Source organism: Pseudonaja textilis, chromosome 5 (assembly GCF_049901715.1).
Source record: "Pseudonaja textilis isolate UNSWEBS1 chromosome 5, rPseTex1.2, whole genome shotgun sequence".
In the NCBI taxonomy this organism is placed as follows: Eukaryota; Metazoa; Chordata; class Lepidosauria; order Squamata; family Elapidae; genus Pseudonaja; species Pseudonaja textilis.
The window spans coordinates 36796953-36815748 of NC_141994.1; the positions used below are offsets into that span (position 1 = coordinate 36796953).

At 34.0% G+C, this 18796-nt stretch overlaps 1 protein-coding gene across 5 annotated transcripts in view; it reads right to left on the minus strand.

Annotated features, from left to right (window-relative positions):
- The window catches only part of PPFIA2 (PPFI scaffold protein A2), a 194048-nt gene that overhangs the window by 133702 nt on the left and 41550 nt on the right, over positions 1-18796 (minus strand). The window contains exon 1 of one of the 5 annotated variants that reach the window (XM_087934509.1): positions 5372-5785. The exons of the other annotated variants lie outside the window; for them this stretch is intronic. Coding sequence (XP_087790635.1) covers positions 5372-5608 — 237 coding nt within the window. The 5' untranslated portion in view covers positions 5609-5785. Of the gene's footprint in view, positions 1-5371; positions 5786-18796 lie in introns of those variants that run through there. 5 annotated transcript variants of the gene reach the window in all.

Genomic DNA, 18796 nt, shown 5'->3' on the forward strand with positions numbered 1-18796 from the left:
TAAAAATCTAAATCAGTTTTTTTCTGTCATATCTAAAGTTACTGGTACTTAATTCTACTTGTATTCTTCCGATGAATCCAGCCCTGATTCTATCTATTTATCTATTCATCTGTCTGCCTATCTGTCTCAGCACAGACTGGTGTTATGTACCAAATATTAAAACCTGTCGTTCATTCAAAACTAGGACTCTGATTCCTTCATAATTATTGTTGTGATTTTAAGGGGATATACTCAGTGTACACAAAAGACAAAGTACATCAAATCATTTTTCCCAGAAAAAGCATTAATTTATTCTTCAGAGGTAGGTGGAAATCATATTACATGTACTTAAAAGAACATGTATAGTCCATTGGCCCAATTTAATTGGATTATACTGAAAATCATTCAAGTTTTGAATGGCTAATTTCATTTCTCCAAGGATTTTATGGTTGCCTGTGTCAATTAATTATGGCTTATAAATTATTTTAATTTCTGAATGTCATATCATTAAATTGATGCTTATTTGCTTTAACTTTTGTGGATTTCTGATTTTATTTTGTTATTGCACCTTGAAACATGCATGTTACACTCCAGCAAATGGTTCAGTAAGCACTGCGTCATAATCTGAATTGTTCTGGGATGAATCCAGACTGACTGTGAGACTCAATAGATCACTATTCTACTTCTATTAATACAAATGCATTTGAATTCCTGCAGTATTGGGAGATTTGGTGTTTTCTGAATAGGGCAAGCACTTTTAATATTTTAATAACTAATTTTATATTACATGACATCCAATGAAGAATATTCATACATTTCTATTATGTGCTATTAATATATCTCATTTGCTCTATATATTTCAAATTGTAACAATTATATCATTAGCATTCAATTTCAAAGCAATATATAATCGTTTTTACCTAACACAGCTTGAGTTAGTTTATAATATGAAATTTAAAATGAAATAATGCATTTTTAAATCACAGTTTATTTAAAGACTTGACTGGGGACGTGTTTATATGTGTTTTGAATGTTGTTGGTCAGATTCTTCATCTTGTTCTTTATTTATATTTTTTCTTCTTTTGTCTTTGTCTTATTCATATTGCATTTTAATTTGTCTGTTATTATATAAGCTTTCCAGAGTTGTTTTGAGGTAAGATAGTGCCTAAATCAATGAAATTACTTCTATTTTAGTTACCATATAACAGTTAGAACATAGAATAGGTAACACCATTCCACTTGCTAGGCATATAGTCATGCTGGCCATATGGCCACATAAATGTTTTCTGACAATGTTAGCACCCTTGGCTAAAAAAATGGAGATGAGCCACCTAAAGTTGAAAATGACTGGACCACGGAAAACTTTACCTTTTACTTGCAGATAAATGGAGAGATTTATGTTGCCAAAACATTCCCCCAAATTGGATTTGGCTAATCTGTGGGTGACTTATTCACAAGTATATATTGTAGTACCATATACTCTTATACTGATATACCATATACTTTTATACTGATGTACAGGTGAAACTCGAAAAATGAGAATATTGTGCAAAAGTTCATTTATTTCAGTAATGCAACTTAAAAGGTGAAACTAATATTTGAGATAGACTCATTACATGCAAAGCAAGATAGTTCAAGCCGTGATGTGTCATAATTGAGATGATTATGGCTTACAGCTCATTAAATGGTGAAAAATCAAGGGAGTAGATGAATTTGTGTGACTTGAGAGGATGTTTTCTGAAGATGGAACCATGACTGAACAAACTTTAAGATGTACGTATGCTGATAAAAAGAGAATATACTATGTAGTTTGTTTTGAGTAATGACTGCATAAGAGAGGCAAGGTAACATGGATTTTTTAAGAAAAGAAAAGTGCGTGGGGAAATTACAAAGGGACAGGAAAATAAGAAAACATTTTTGACAGCTAAGCGGAGCTTCGAACCGGGAAAGAAAGAAGCCAGAATTAAAGATTTAACTAAATTGGACTAAAATATTTTGGCAATAAACAGGCATAAAATAAAGATTGTCAAAAAATAATAATAATAAAGTTTACAAATTGGAGACTGGACTGTGCTGGAATATTGAGGTTCGAAAAACCCTACATAAAAAAATAGGGGAAAAAGGTGAAGACTTTGTATAATGGAGAGTGCCACCTTTTGACAAAAACTTGGGCTCAAACAAAAGGGAAAGCATCCTGTTTCTGAATGAACTTGTGTGGCTGTAACATTAAAGAAATATTGAAACAAAGTAAGAATCTTAGAAAGTGAAAGCAGATCCAGAATAAAGAAAAAAGCAAGGAAAGACTGACTGTGGGATTGACTGATGTTTTTGGTATAGACCCTTGGCTGGAATAACTGAGAACTTTAGAAAATTGAAAGAAGAAAGAAGGAAAGTAAAAGTGTTTTGGGTTTTTTTGTGGACTTTAACGATCATAAAATATAAGAGTATGTAATGATGGTATCTCTTCAGGAATTAAAAATGGAACTTAAAAATATGAGAGAATTACTACAGGAAAGAGGCGAATCACTTTGTTCTGTGTTAGAAAAAATGGAAATGGCGATTGAAGAACAAAAAGAAAGAGCTTCAGAGGAGGAGGAGTCAATTCAAGGAGAAGACATTTTAAATAGACAATTAACACAAAGAACACTACAAAGAAGTGGGGAAAGAAGGAAGGTTAAAAAAGTTGAAATTTAAGAAGGCAATCAAAAGGGGGAATACCTGTGAAGTTGGGAAAGGCAAAAAGACCCAGCAGAAAAGGGGAAAGGAAGATATTAAGAAAGAGAGGGATATAAACTAGAATGAGAAAAGATATGGGGAAAAGAGGGGGAGGAGAAGCAGTAAGAAACAGGCACATGAAATAAAGAAATACAGAAATAGTAAAATGTTGAAAAGAAATTGGTTTTTCAGAGTTAATAGTTGATGAATTAAAAAGGGGATTCTGCAGGGTGACAAGGGATAATAAGAATATTTCTGCAATTAAAAATACTTAGAAAATAGGGTAATATAGATACTGATAACTCTTATTAAAAATTAAGGGGGGAAATATGCTGCAGAATCCAAATGAAAAGATGTAATGATTATTAGTGTAACTCCTTAAAAATAATCATTTATTGGGAATCAAGATGAGGGAATAAAGGTATATTTTAATCATTGAGGTGTCACACTCAAAGCAGTAAAGGGGGGAAAACCTATACTTGTTTTTTTTTTCTTTAGTGTTAAAATTTGTAGTAATCTAGAATTTATAAAAATAATGTGTAATGGAAAGGGAATATGACAGACTAAAGAACCAACTAAATTAATAAGTTAACATAGACTATTAAAAGCAAGGAGAGACATTGGAAACCTTTATTATTATTATTATTATTATTATTATTATTATTATTATTATTATTATGATGCAAACACATATTGTTTATCTTTATTTTTAAAATAAATATTAAAGGATTATATTTGAAATAATTGAAATGAAACAAAAAGATGTTTCGACTGAGATTAATGAAAGAGGCTAGAATTAATGTGTTTGTTTCTCTCCTTACTGAACATTTGGAATGGAAAAGGTAATAATAGAATTAAGTATGCATGTATGAATGTATAATTGCTGTCATATTTGTATGTAAAGGTGATGACCCAGAAATATGTTGTCCATTAAAAAGAGATTTTTGTTTTTAATGTGAAAAACTGAATAAAATTTGTTTAAAAAAAAAAGAAATGAGAGTTAGGTATGTCAGGATAAATTTATAATTAAATAATGGGGAATGTGCCAAATTTTCAAAATTAGACTTAAGTTTTACATCTGAAAAATTAATTCTGTTTGCATGTCCCACAATTCTGTTCTCTTCTAAGAAGAAAATACTCATAAAAGGAGATGATTTGGGCCTTGTAGTAACACACATTCAACCATGTTTCGTTATCTATGTTGTGATTGACTGGGTATTTACCCTCTGCTATATTATAAACCACAAGTCATGGTGATTGATTTTACATCACACACTAAAAACCCCAAACAAACTGCAAAAAGGTTTAATAGTACATATAAACCACCAGAAGACAAATGCTTCCTTTGATGTATTTGTTAAGGACATATTTGGAATGCAGATATTCTGGGGGTTGGAAAGGAATAAGTATATTGGATAGAGAACATATTGTGCATGGAAATGTTTGGGAATCTAATTGGAAGACTGCAAGAATAGCTTAATCCTGTTCCTGCACAGGTAAGAAGAAATAAGCTGTAAATAACCAGTCCTGGAATATTCATGTCTCTGAATCACTGCCAGCATCAGCAAAATATTACTGTGAAAAGATAACACATTGTTTCAGCACAGCCTGCAGCTATTGGTAGAAAGGGACAGGATGGCAGGATTAAAAATAGAATCCTAATGAGGGGGAAAATATGACCTGAAACCAATAGAAGAATCATTTGGTGGATTATTCATAGGTTTTGTATAACCTATTTGTTTTTTTTTATCATTTTTATTTGGGAGAATATATTCATTTATTCATAGTATATATTCTATTATGACAGACATACTGTGGATTATTACTTTGTAACTGCCACAAGAGAAACAGATTACAAAAAGAAACACAGGAAGGTTTATTTTTGTGCCAAACATATTAAAGTGATGAAATTAAAAGGGTATTGTTATTTTAAGTAAAGATAAAAGTAGACTGTGTGCAGGGATAGATAGCTGCAGAGTTTACTCATGGTTATTTCCTGCTGGATAATCAAAAAACTGGGGAAAAACTGGCGTTTATGCATCTGTGTGTGTATGCGTGAGTGCACTGAGGCAAAATCACATATTTCTCTTAAACCAATCATTAATGTCTTTATTCAGACAATGGAAGAGAGTTGAGAAAATGAGACATTGGCATCTCAGCAAGAAAATGCAAAAAAATTGTTATCCTTCCTATAGCACAGAAGCACTTTAATTTTAGCTGAACTTAGCCTTAGGTTAGAAAGCAAGATCTTCATGGGTGGAAGTGGGGATGCATATTATACTTTGGCAGGTTTGTTCCTGCCTTCCAAATCCCTCCAAATAAAAATTCAGGCATAATTAATTGAGAAATGAGGGGAGTAAAGATTGCAACAATCTTACTTTCTTTTCTTAGTACGTGCTATGAAAACTTTCAATGAAGGTAGTTTGCTTTATTAGAACACTATTCCTATTTCCTAAATATTCTTACCACTCACCATAAAAAATGCAGTTTTTCTTAAAACAGGAACACCAAACAATATCAGTAACATCAAGTGGTTCAATGCATCCTGCAAATTGAATCTGATTTCTCAGTATTTGTTGCTGAGTCTTTTAAAAGATCTGATTTAATTTACACCCTCTTCTGAACTTTTTAGCAGCAGTTAACTTCCCAATGTTAGTAATAATATGTTACTACTTACCTGGAAAGTATAAAACCGAGTTCCATTAGGAGGATGCAACTTAGGAGACCCAGAAAGTGTGCTCATCTCAGAGAATATCATTTCTGGTTCCAGACACAATATAATCCACAAGAAGCTATAGGAAAAGGCAGAGAACAGCAGCACCCTGCTTACAAGAGGAAGCGTTCCATAGGTTTCAGGGAGGTACTGTATAATATGACATATGCTCCATCCGTTCAGAGAGACGAGTGACAGCATGCAAACATACCATGTCTACATTTGTAAGCTTAGCCAGCAGACACATCAGTCAAAAACTGTTAATTCAACCAGCTTTTAAAGCGTCATAGGAATAACACCAAGATTTTAAAAAGAAAGCAATGCTAGAGCAAAACCTACAGTAAAACGTAGCTGGAGCAGGATCTGGCAATGCTTCGAACTCTGCCCATCTGTTCCTAGTGATAATCACCTCCCTCATCTACAGGCTTGCAGAATGATTATGCTAACGTCCCTGTTAACCATTACCACACAGCTTGGTTTCAAGTAAGCATGCAAAGCTGAATAGAGAGGACCTCTCTAAACCAATCCATTGTATTACAGATAATGCTCAGTAATGTGGGTTATGTGCACAGGTACACAAAAATTGTCTTAGTTCCACTGTTGATTGCTGAAATGTAATACTTTGAAATTAGGATGCAGGCAGTTTGTGCCTCACTAATTGCACAAATCTATTAAAATTGTGCCTGATAAACACCGCGATTTAGAAAGAAAAATGAGGGGATGTTGGAAAGGAATGTAGCCAGGTTTTCAGATTTCAAAATGTGATGTTGCTTGTTAAATAAATTGATATAAAATAAAATTGATATAAATGTTATGACTTCGTTATATTTGCAACTTCAGCTTTGTTTTCTTTCCCCAGAAAAACATTCAGATGAAAAGCAACATGTAGGTAATAACATCATTGGATAATTTTGATTACTGAAATGTTTATAATAATTCTTGTTTTAAAAGAACTCATCTAAGCATTAAACTGAGCAAGCAGAAAAGATTCTTATGCTGTTACGCATCTGACTTTCACACCATTTCAGTTTGTTCTGAGAACAGGAAGAAACTAACACTAATCTGACATCTTATAAACAGCAAAAATAAATGGTTTCATCTAAACTTCAGGATAAGTTGGTAATAGTTTTGGGGATGATGAAAGGTGTGTTTTGACATTTACAAATAATATTGTTTTCACAGTACATTCACAATTCTCAAACTATGCATTGTGGTGCCCTGGGATGCCCAGCAAACTCAGAAGCATACAGCAGAATAATTTTGGTACTTAACCAATGGGAATTACAAGTAGTTCTTGACTTAACAACCATATGTAAGTCTGAAGTTACAGTAATAAATAGTGTGGTCATAAGCTAAGGAAACATATGAGCAGATTTGAAGTGATAACTGTTTTTTATGATAGTTAAGAAAAGGCACTGGTCGTTAAGCAAATCCATTTACTCCAATTGGCATTTTTTGCCAGAAACTGCAAAAAAAAAAAATCACAAATCCTTGACAGGTGACAGCAGGATGCTGCAACTTGCTGTATAGATGAGCAAGTTGCTCAAAATGAGATTGTATGACCATAGGTGGGGTGTGTCTGTCTCCATCATAACTTCATTAAGAAACTGGTAGTAAGTTGAGGAGTACCTGTATCAATGAGTTCTCTGCACCATACAGTTTGGGAACTACTGGGGATGTGTGAAAAAAATATTGTCACTCTAAGGGTGCTGGACCCAGAAAAATTTGGGAAATTCTGTAGAATATAAATTGGAAAAAATTACCAAGATAACTTTATAAAGAAAAAAATTCTAAGTATTCTGACAATAAATCAAAATAGAAATCTGTTTCACTGGAAAAGAAAACTCCTAAGAAATTGGAAGCAAATTCTAATGCTGCATTCATTCTAGAAATATTTGTTTTTTGCCATTAATTATAAGACGTATGCATGCATGTATGTATTAAAAGTAGAATCTATCAAATATTTTTTTTAAAGTCAGATTTTTACATCCGTTTTCAGATGAAATGTAACATGATACTTCATGCAAAAATCTTCTATAGCATATTGCTACATGGACAAGTGAACAGATTCTCAAAACATTCTGAGTTTTAATAATTTATATCATAGACTTCCAGTATTTCAGAATGTAGATAGGTGATCTTAGTAGAGTGTTGATAAGAGTCAAAGCCTACTTTATTATTTCAATTTAGCCTGTCCAACAGAACATCAAAACTTATCCTAGACAAGAAAAAAAGCATGGAACCAGGAATCCCTGTTAAAAAGTACTGTACTTCCAGGACTTTTAAGCCTCTATAGTACCTGACTGTATTCTTTCTTCTGCAAGCAGAATAGTCTCCAACCATATATTGTTCTTCCTTTGCTCCTGAAGCCAACTCCCCTCAAATACTTCTAAAAAATTGCTTTAGATCAGAGGGAATATAATGGCTTTCAACAATTATGGAAACTCTTGTATGCGCAAGAAACTCAATAAACAAGACAGCCTATTTCCCATCTCCAGAATAGAAAGCACAAGTAAGAAACTAAAAAATATAATCTATGAAAGAAATCTTGCACATATCAGATAACAATCTCCAGAAGGGTATGATAATCTATGTTTGGAAGCATCATAACTGCTCATTGCTTGACTTGAAATGCCATTACTTGTTATACTACAGTATGTTAGACTTGAACACCAAAAAAGCAGCTTATACAGGACAGAGCAATTGCCTAGCTAAGATTATTGTGCCATCAGCCTTTTTCAAGCAACATGGATTTAACCTTTGTAACACCTACCTTGGTTGTATCAGAACTGCATTACTATGATGATCTCTACATAGGATGCACTTTGAAGAAGACTCAGAAAGTTGGCCAGAAAGATACAACATGAGATCATGTGCAGCAATAGATGGTGCCTCTATTAAAACAGGTGCAGTTCCCAATTATTCCCATGCTGTGTTAGATTACTAGTGAACTCTTTAGAACTCTGATACATTTGAGAGAAGGATGTCTGAAAAACTGCTTTCTCTTTTATTATGTTCTTTGCCTTCTAAAAACATTCTTAAATCATCAGGAATAACATTTCAGAATTGAAACTGCAGAAAAAGAGTTACTTAGGCCCTAGTATTTCCTTCCAAAAGAGTAATTTTAGTTCAATTAATTAATTGTCTCTAGGGTGATCTGGATTTTAAAATTTTCTCCTTTGTTACGGTGTTTTATTGGTTGTCCTGTGTTTTTCTAAGGTTTTATAACAATCCAACAAACAAATTTGAATGGAATTATAGTCTGTGCAGGTTGCAGAGGGTAGTTTTACATCCTTAGATTGTTGCTCTGCCAGCGATTCAGCTTTCCAAGGACAAGCCAAGGACTTAAGAATTCAGCCCTGCTTTGCCTGGACAAGGTTAATGCTTGCACATATGAAGCCAGACCTTAGGAGAACTGGTAGTTTGTTAAAATTTAGATTAATGCCAGAACTCAATTCGCTTCTCTCTGCACAAGCTGTCAGTGAGACCAAATATCTACATAGACTTCTGTAAAGCCTTTGATTCAGTGGTACATGACAAACTACTACTACAACTAAAATCTTATGGTATCTTCTGGACACCTACACAACTAGATAGAAGCATTCCTGTCAAACAGACAACAAATGGTCAAAATTGGGAGCGTCCTATCAAGTTCTGTACCTGTCAACAGTGGTATCCCCCAAGGCAGTGTTTTAGGACCAACTCTCTTCATACTCTACATAAGTGACCACTGTGATCATATTAAGAGCAACTGCATTCCCTTTGCTAATGATGTAAAGCTATTCAACACCACAGACAATACTACTACCCTCCAAAAAGAACTTGACTATGTATCAGAGTCAAATGGCAACTTCAAATCTCAACAAATAAATGCTCTGTCTTACATATTGGCAGAAAAAAAAATCAGAAAATAAAATACAAGCTAAATAGTCAAGACCTTGTTGAGGATTCAAACTTTGTCAAGGATCTTGGAGTACTCATCTCAAATGATCTAAGTGCTAGAGCCCACTGTAACTACATAGCCAAAAAGGCACTAAGAGTTGTTCCTCTAATCCTATGTAGCTTTTTCTCTGGTAATATTACACTACTAACTAGAGCATACAAAACATTTGCTAGACCTATACTTGAATACAGCTCATCAGTCTGGAACCCATATCATGTATCTGATATGAACACAATTGAAAAAGTCCAGAAATATTTCACAAGAAGAGTTCTCCACTCCTCTGCTCATTGCAGAATACCTTATGCCACCAGACTTGAAACTCTAGACCTAGAAAATCTAGAAGTACACTGTCTTTGATCTGATCTAAGTATGGTATATAAAATCATACATTGCAATGTCCTACCTGCAAATGAATACTTCAGCTTCAATCATAACAATACAAGAGCACACAATAGATACAAACTCAAGGTTAACCGCACCAGACTTGACTGCAGAAAATACAACTTCAGCAACAGAATGGTCAATGTCTGGAATACTCTACCTGACTCTGTGGTTTCTTCCCCAAACCCTAAAAACTTTAACCTTAGACTGTCTACTATTGACCTCAGCCCCTTCCTAAGAGTCCTGAAGGGGGCATGCATAAGTGCACCAATCGTGCCTACCATCCCTGTCCTATTGTTTCTTTTTATTTTTCTTATAAGTATCTATCTCATGTATTCAAAACTATATTTATTCTTATACCTGTATCTTGTAAACGATTGACAAATCAAGTAAATACTAAATACTAAATACAAATTCTGACAGGGCTACAATTTGAATGGGATGTTGATTTAGCATTTGTTGCTAAACAGGTAGTTGGCATGTTTCATACTACTAAGCTCATAATTTATTCACAGGAAGGTCACACAAATTCAAAGGTCATGGCCCTTCAAAGATATTTGCTTTGATTTTTCCTTTTTTTAAAAAAAATTACTTAATTTTATTCTATTATCAGTATCAATTTTCATCAAATAACTTCTCACGAATAAAGACAAAGATAACTTCTAGCAATGACATTAATTTTACAAGCTAAATGACACGGAATTAAAAACAATGGGTGTACATCTAGGGCAGTGTGCTCTGCAAAGCCTTAAACTATCTGCCAGATGGGCAGCAAGAGCAACAGGCTAAAATAGAAGTCATGCACCAGCAGCCAGATGGTTGAGAATGTAGCCTTATACTAATTTCATCTGTATGTTCATTCCCTAAATACCATGTTGTTGAAGAAAGTAATAACAAAGTAAGTAATACTAAATACAAAATAACAAAGTAATACTTTAACACTAACTTCAGATATTCAAAAAGATCTCTAACATCCCTTTCCTTATTTTAAAAAATAGCTTAATGTATTTTGCTTTGTATGGCTAATTTTTCATCAACAGTATCCTAGGTGGTAACTGTAAAATTTCTATAGTATTTTTGTCCATTTATTAGCAACTATTGTAGCAACTATTTTCTGTCTATCTTTTTCTTTTCTTTCTTTCTTTCTTTCTTTCTTTCTTTCTTTCTTTCTTTTCTTTCTTTCTTTCTTTCTTTCTCTCTTTCTTTTTTCTTTCTCTCTCTCTCTCTCCCTCTCTCACATTAATAAAATGATTTTAAAAAGAAAATGTATCTCTTCCAAGTATGTAGGCACTGGTATGTGTTTATGTAACATATTGCGCCTCAACAAAGCCTACTATAGGATAACATAATGTAATATGTAACTTAATGGTCATAATTTATAAGCCATGACTTAGGGCTGTGTGGATCCATTCAGGTGTCTTTCATCAGAATTTAGTACAATTGTACACTTGTAGTTTAACTTGTTAAAATGTATCAATTCAGTCTCTGCCTCATTTCTCAAATCTCTGTGCCCTCCAGATATGTAAACTTCTATAATTCCTAAACAGCGTATCCAGAACTGAAAATTGTGAGAATTCATTTATACATTTGGAAATGCCCTACTTGGGAGTAATTGTTCAAGAGTCTAAGATAAGAATTCCCTAGCTTGGAAAAGTTTGCAAAACTATGAAAACTGCAGGTATGCAACTTCTATATTAACATCATGTAATTTCCTTCTTGGGCAATATAGGAAATATCTGAAGTCAGTTACTACAAATTCATTTTAGTTACACTTTTACTAAAGAGAGGGGCTTAAGATAGTCCTTTTCAACTACTTTTCTCATAGGTATGCTTCCCCAAGCAGGACAATGCACAAGGCAACTAGGGTGATCCTTGCTGATCCTTTCTACTAGTACTAGAGAGGTCCCTGAGAGACAATGATATAGATTAGCATCATTAGTATAAGACCAGATTAGCATCATTCACATGTACTTGCTTATCTATCAGCATATAGACTCTTCGTATATTTTCTCACTGTTTTCTGCTAATATTTGAAGTCTTCTATAAAGAAATACAGGTGGTTCCCATTGTTCAATAACTGATCAAACCTGCCAACAGTGCTGAACAAGTGGTACTTATGACTGGTCTTTGAAGTTCTGGTCATTGTACCACCACGATCACAATCTGGGAACTGGGCAACCACTCTGGATTTCTGACCATTGCAGTGATCATGATTTGCAGTGAAGACCTTGCTTAATTATTGTAACTGGGAAGTGCTGTCACTAAGCAGGGTGGTCCCGCAACATCACACTTTATGACCACTTCACTTAGTAAGGTAAGCTCTGGTTCCAATTAGTGTCATTCGAATGAGTATTATCTGTATTCTATTTAAGCAACAAAATATTACAACAGATACATTTCTTTGTTAATGACACAATTAAGCAGAAAGAATACCACTGGACAATGTAGTGTGCATCTGAATCCATAAGTCTCTGAAAAATGAGATATATTGTGATTTTCTAAAATAGAAGTTTGTGAACAAGCCAATATGTTCCTTTGTCATATTCTGAGTATTTTATATTATATTTAATAACTGATTAATTCAAATAATTATAAAATAACATTAAGTTTTTAGAATCTTAACAATTACATCAAAAGGAGCATTTCTTATAATCACATTCATTCTTTTAAGTGGGAGTTTGTGTGTCTGTGTGTGCGGAGTGCGCCTGGGCACACTTATGTACATACTTTTAAGTTAGTTTTTGATTCCTGGTGATGGCTTGGACAAGTCTATAGAGTTTCTGGATAAGATTTTTTCAGAAGTGGTTTGCCATTATTTGCTTTCTAGGAATGAGATAGTTGCCCCAGTTGGACTAGAACCCATGGTCTCCTAACCACTACACCAAACCGGCATGTGCAGCAGTTGAAAAAGCACTTTTTTCTGCTTTTCCAACCGCAGCTGTGTTGTGGAAAGCAGCTGCAGTTGAAAAAGCAGGAAATAAAGGTCAGGTAAGAGCCCAGGCGGGTGGGTGGGCCAAAACAGCAGCAGACATAGACAAAGAACTTTGCTCTCTGTCTGCTGCTCTTTAGAACTACTTATTCTACAGAGGTGGACAGAACTGGTAGAATCCCACCTCTGGGCTTCAGTCCAGGAGATCTTCATCTGTTCCAAACTATCCAATTCAGAAAGAGGATATGCTGCAGGTCCCCACCCTAACAGACATAAATGGAGTGGTGTCCCACAAATGTGCTTATTAAGCTCCCTTCCTCTGAAACAGTTTGCTGCTGAAGTCTGTTAATATTCAGAAAGATTTCAAGGAATATTTTATCCAAGATTTCAAGGAATATTTTATCCTGTTCTGATGATTTAAGCTAGCTAATATATGGGAATGTTTATAATTGATATATATCAAAAATATTCTAGGGTATTGCAATTTATGTTTCTTCCTATAGTACATAGCCTGAGATACCATACAAGGCTAATACAATCTATAAATAATGCACAATTAACACTTTAATTAAATTTAATTAATTAAACACTTTAATCTACACTTATTGAACCAGCCACATCGAGTAGTTCTTACATTGAAGGAAATATTAAATAAATTTGTATGTTAGAATATGTTCAACTACTAGTGAAGTAGGTCACAATGTATTAACAAAGGCTGTTTCGGTTTACAGTACAATTCTGTGCAAGTTTATTCATAATAAAGACTCCAAGCAACAAGTAGAAGAAATTAATAAAAACTGGAAGACCATGGGTTTTATGATTGTATGAACGCCCAACAGTTGTATGAAACAAGAGACTGGGGAGAAAATAGTCAAAATAATGAAGGAATATATTTTTTTTAAAAGCCTTTTGGCAAAGGGTGGAAATTTAACAACCAGTTCTCCCAGTCAGGTTGGCTGTTGTAGGAGGCTAGTCCTGCTGGAGGACCACGCCTCCCACGATGGCCAGCCTAACCCTGGGCGAACTAGTGGTTAAATTATTTGAATCCCACCACTGCATTTATCTAAGAGAAACACATTTAGTAGGAATTTCCAAGTTAATAAGTGAGCAACTATATAATTATATGTTTATGGGTATAACTAAAAAATCAGAGTGGCTCAAAAATCAAACTAACTAAAATGTAGCTAAATATTTGCAGTATTTAAATGCTTACTCATGACCATTTATTTAAGCAGCTAGCTTAGAAGATAATGTGACCCACAATTCTAATCCTAATGAGAAAAACACTGCATGTTTTTAGCCAAGGTTTTATGAGCAGATAATGGTCTTTAAAGTTCACAGAAGTACTCTATAGAAAGAGTTCTAACTATAGAGTTCTGAGATTTGTACTCTTTCAAGGACTAGATCTACAAGGCTTATGGGGGGGGGGGGTGATATAAACAAATTGATTATATTCATTTCTTCTATTTATAAATATTTTAGGTCTTTTCTGTGGAAACTTGGTTAAAACAGTTTACTCTTTTAAAAATGCATACAAATAGAAGATAAATTTAAAATAATCCTACTGGTCAACTAAATATAAGCAGAGCAATTAATTATTTTTAAAAGCCTTTAATAAAAATATCTATAGGATTGCTATGATACAATCATATTCAACGTATTTATAATAATGGAGTCAGGGAGGCCTTCTTTGTCTCCTAATTTTTAAAGTCAGACTGTACAAACTTTGCTGCTCTTATTTATTAACTGTATGCTGATGTAAAAAGCAGAAACTCACTGACTATTTTGTGTGACTTGATTGAGATTAATCATTTCTAGTTTTTTTTCCCCCTATAGTCATGTTCTCAGCCAGATTGAGGGAGAGCTTCCCTCAACCAATACAAATAAGCAGTGGTGGGATTCAATTTTTTTTACTACCGGTTCTGTGGGTGTGGCTTGGTGGGCATAGCAGGGGAAGGATACTGTAAAATCTCCAGTCAGAGGTGTTTTCCAAACTACTCAAAATTCCCACGACCGGTTCTCCAGAACTGGTCAGAACCTGCTGAATACCACCTCTGAAAATAACTGAATTTTGTTATCTCTCACAGAAAATTGAACTTTCAACGGAATACAGAAACTGGGAAAGACAGAGGCCTTTATTCCAAACCTATTCTTCTATTATTCCTTTCTGCTCACCTCTCTGCAAAATTTATAGCAATTGTTAAAAGCACAGATCAAACTGCACCCAAACACAGCACAAATATTTACCATTTCAAATAAATTCATATAAGGTTAATTTCTTAAAACTGCATTTTTTTCTCTTGAGCTATTAAATAAATAAATCTTAAATGATCCCACAACCATAATGTGAAAATGCCCAAAAGACAGAAGGAAAAATGTTACTAATGACTCAGCAATTTAAATAAAAGCTGTGATGTTAATATAAGGCTGTAGTGACTCACCAATTTATCTGTGACAGAGTTACTTGCTTTACTCAGAATATATACTGAAGAAATGAATTTAGTTTCAAATTAATTAGCAGCTTCTTTAGCTAAAAGTTAAACTTTTTTTCTTCTACCACTCAGTTGGTACAATACTAATATAACTGACATAGTTGCCATATATCTTAATGCTTAATACATAATAGTTTGAATTGGTTTTATTTTTGTATATTTACAGATCTATAATAAATAGCCGGTATGATTAGTGATGAGAATATAAAATGTAAACAATTAAAAAGTATATCCCCAATTACAACAGATATGATCTGCAATTGTCAGCCCTTCAAGGTAATCCAGACAGGGAAACCAAAACTAATACTAATACAGCATATCTTGTAAAGTTATAATAACAGAGTCTTGCAAGGCGAGAAGCTCCTCACCCTTTCCCTGCCTTTAATTTTCCAATCCAGTATAGTGACTTGGTTCATTAACTTTAATATGACTTTAATAATTCTGAATAACTAAAATTATCGTAACATTTAATGAAGCATTATTTTGTTCAATCATGTCCAATCAATCATGTCGGAAATTGTCTTAGCAAGTCCCTGCAATTTTCTTGGCAGTTTTTCAGAAGTGGTTTGCCATTGCCTCTTTCCCAGGACTGAGAGAAACTGACTGGCCTGAGGTCACCTAGTTGTTTGAGCCAAGGGCAAGACTAAAATTCAAAAAGGCCCAGCTTCTGGCCTTATACCTTAACTACAACACCAAACTGGCTTTCATCATATATGCCTACATCATTATATATACCTATATATATCATATATCTATACATCTCTCTCTCCCTCCCTTTCCCTCCCTCCCTGCATCCATCTCATTCAATGTCACTGGAGGTTTTAAAAAATAAACTGGGCAATCATTTGAATGGGATAGTATAAGGTTCTTGCTTTGAGCAGGAGGCTGGACTAGAAGTTCTGTGAAGTCCATTCCAGCCCTATGATTCTATATAACAGTTACACTTTGAAGATCATGCTATAAGTAAACTTTCATATTCTTAATACACTTGCTATCCTTGCTTATGCACAACAAATGGGCAATATAGACAAAAAATATAGACAAAAATATAGAACACCTAGGTCATTGCTTATGTTCATGTGTGTACCAATATCAATTTTATTTAAATATCAGAAGTCTGCAATCAATCAATATCTGGAATTTTTCCTTCCAACCATCTTCTTGCAGGCCTTCTGCCTTCGCTTTCCCCCCCTGAGCAGTCTGAATATTCACTAACATCCACTTTCAGGTTATTTAATCAGTTTTAACAGACAGCACAATGCAAAAAAAGACAGATGACTACAAAGTGCTTCATCAAATGTTATCATGACTTTAGTAATTAAGAAATTGTTTTGCAGTGCCAAAAAGGTTCCCATTATTCTTCAGTGAAATAACAAGAACCAAATATACTTAAAACAATAAACAATGTCAAGTATTTATAGATTCAGCCTTCCCCTTCCATTATGTCCCCTTCTTAAACAAAATTATGCCCTACTGGACTTGCAGTCAAATGTACAATAGGACTGAATTGAGATCCTATAATTCATGCACAACTAATATATGATTCATTCCACAGAAGGTCAATTAAATGCACGCCCCTTGGACACACACATACACAGAGGCACACAAACACACAATATTTAAAGCTAATGAACCAAGCCACTTCAGTGGCTTGGAAGATTACAGTGAAATGAAATATAAAATAACAAATACTGCTTTTTTCTTAAGCACTGACTGCTCTTCCCAAATCAGTATATTTTAAATGTACAGTATGCATGTTATACTGAAACAATTCACTCACTATGCACAGCTATTAATGTGTGCATACATATTTACATATGGGTATGCACATGCATATTTTACATTTGGAAAGGAGTTTCACCCAGTTGTGTGATCTAAAATATTTTCAACCAATGATCCCATCACTTAAGTTCCCAATTGACTTATTTTCCGAGAAAAATATTCTTCCTCTTGGTAACATTGCTATGGTTGGATCACTGGACACAAGTTCAGGATGCACATGCCAAGTGACCCTCTCTCCATGCAGTTGTTCATGTTTCTGTCATTCCAGATCTCAGTTTCCTTCTCCCCAATTTATTTTCTAATCAGCCAAGATCCTGAGAAAATGGGAGAATAAGAAAGGAGAAGGAAAGGAGAAGAGGTGAGAAAGAAAAGTGATGGGGAAGAAGAGCATGGTGGAACTGCAGAAGCAGAGAAGGAATTTTATCCAGAGATAACATGGGTCATGAAACTCTAAACAGCAATGGAAACAGTTCTTTCCACATCAGAATCCTTACAGTATACATCATCCATTTTTTTGTTCACAGAGACAATAAATCAGACAGTAACTGAATGATAAATGAACATTAAGCTCTAATAAGAATGATACCTCAGCTAAGGAAGAGAAAAAAACTAGGAAGAATAACTTCATAGCTTTCTCTCCAGTATTAACCTCCAGCATTCTTCACATTTTGGAGAGAAGTCCAGGAATCGAGATTCATATTTCTGGGTAGTACTTAGGTTGACTACATCAATAATTTTCTATTTTCATGTTCTCATAACATACTGGAAATGTTCTATGTATGTGGTTGAGTGCTGGAGAGATAATAGTAATAGATTATGTTCCTTTCTACATTATATTGTTACATTATCCTTCCCAATGTCATTTACTCCCCAAAAACCTTTGTGTAAATCTAACATTTTCTCAATTTCAAGGATTCTAAGTGTTCCAGTTACTATTCTGACTTTGACTGATAGCAGTTGAGAGTCCAACAATATTATCCCCGATGTTATATTTCTGTGTCTCTCTTTGTGTGTGTGTGTAATTATAATTAGAAGAACTAAGAAACGGTAATTAACGGTTTAGTTACTGACTATAGTATATACAAATATAGGAAGTTACATGATCATATTCATCATAGCCTCCCTGATTCCAAGACAGCTTACAATTATGGTACATAATTGCACCAAATGAAGATTTGCAGTTTCATCACTGAAGGAAATTGAATTCCTCTGTGAATTTTCTCTGCATATGTCTAATTTTAACAAGCAACATGATGCTAATGCTTTGGTTTATCAGAATATACTGCATATACGAGGGCATATTTTCCTCTTATAATCACATATATTTTAGTATATAGTATATACAGCTTTCAATGTCTTTATAAATGCTTCCATTTGAATTAAACTTTCTAGGGACTGCCATCTTGTGGCGGATGTGCAAGTAGCATTTTTTTTTCATTTTCTCAACTTTAAATCTATTATCTCTGACATTGGCTTCTAATACAATGCAAACTGTAAATTTCAACTATTTCCAATCATTTCCAAATCTTACTTAAACTGGATTCAGTAAAACTGCAGATCGTATCATTTCATGTGTTATATTGTTATCATGTAATCACTGATTTTTGTCCATTTTGATTATTCGGAAGGAGATTAAAAACACAATAGGCATTTTAGGGTTTAAGATGTCTATTTTATCCCTCAACTTTCCCTTTAACACTTTCTCCCCAATAATAAATCAAAAATTTGCTTTTGCTCATTCTGGAAATCTCTGGGAGTCACAAGAGTTGAGGAGTTACCAAGCAATATGAAAATCAGCAGCCACATAATGGAAGTGTGAACTTTTCTTTTTTTAAAGAGATTAAAATGGAGGCACAAGTAGT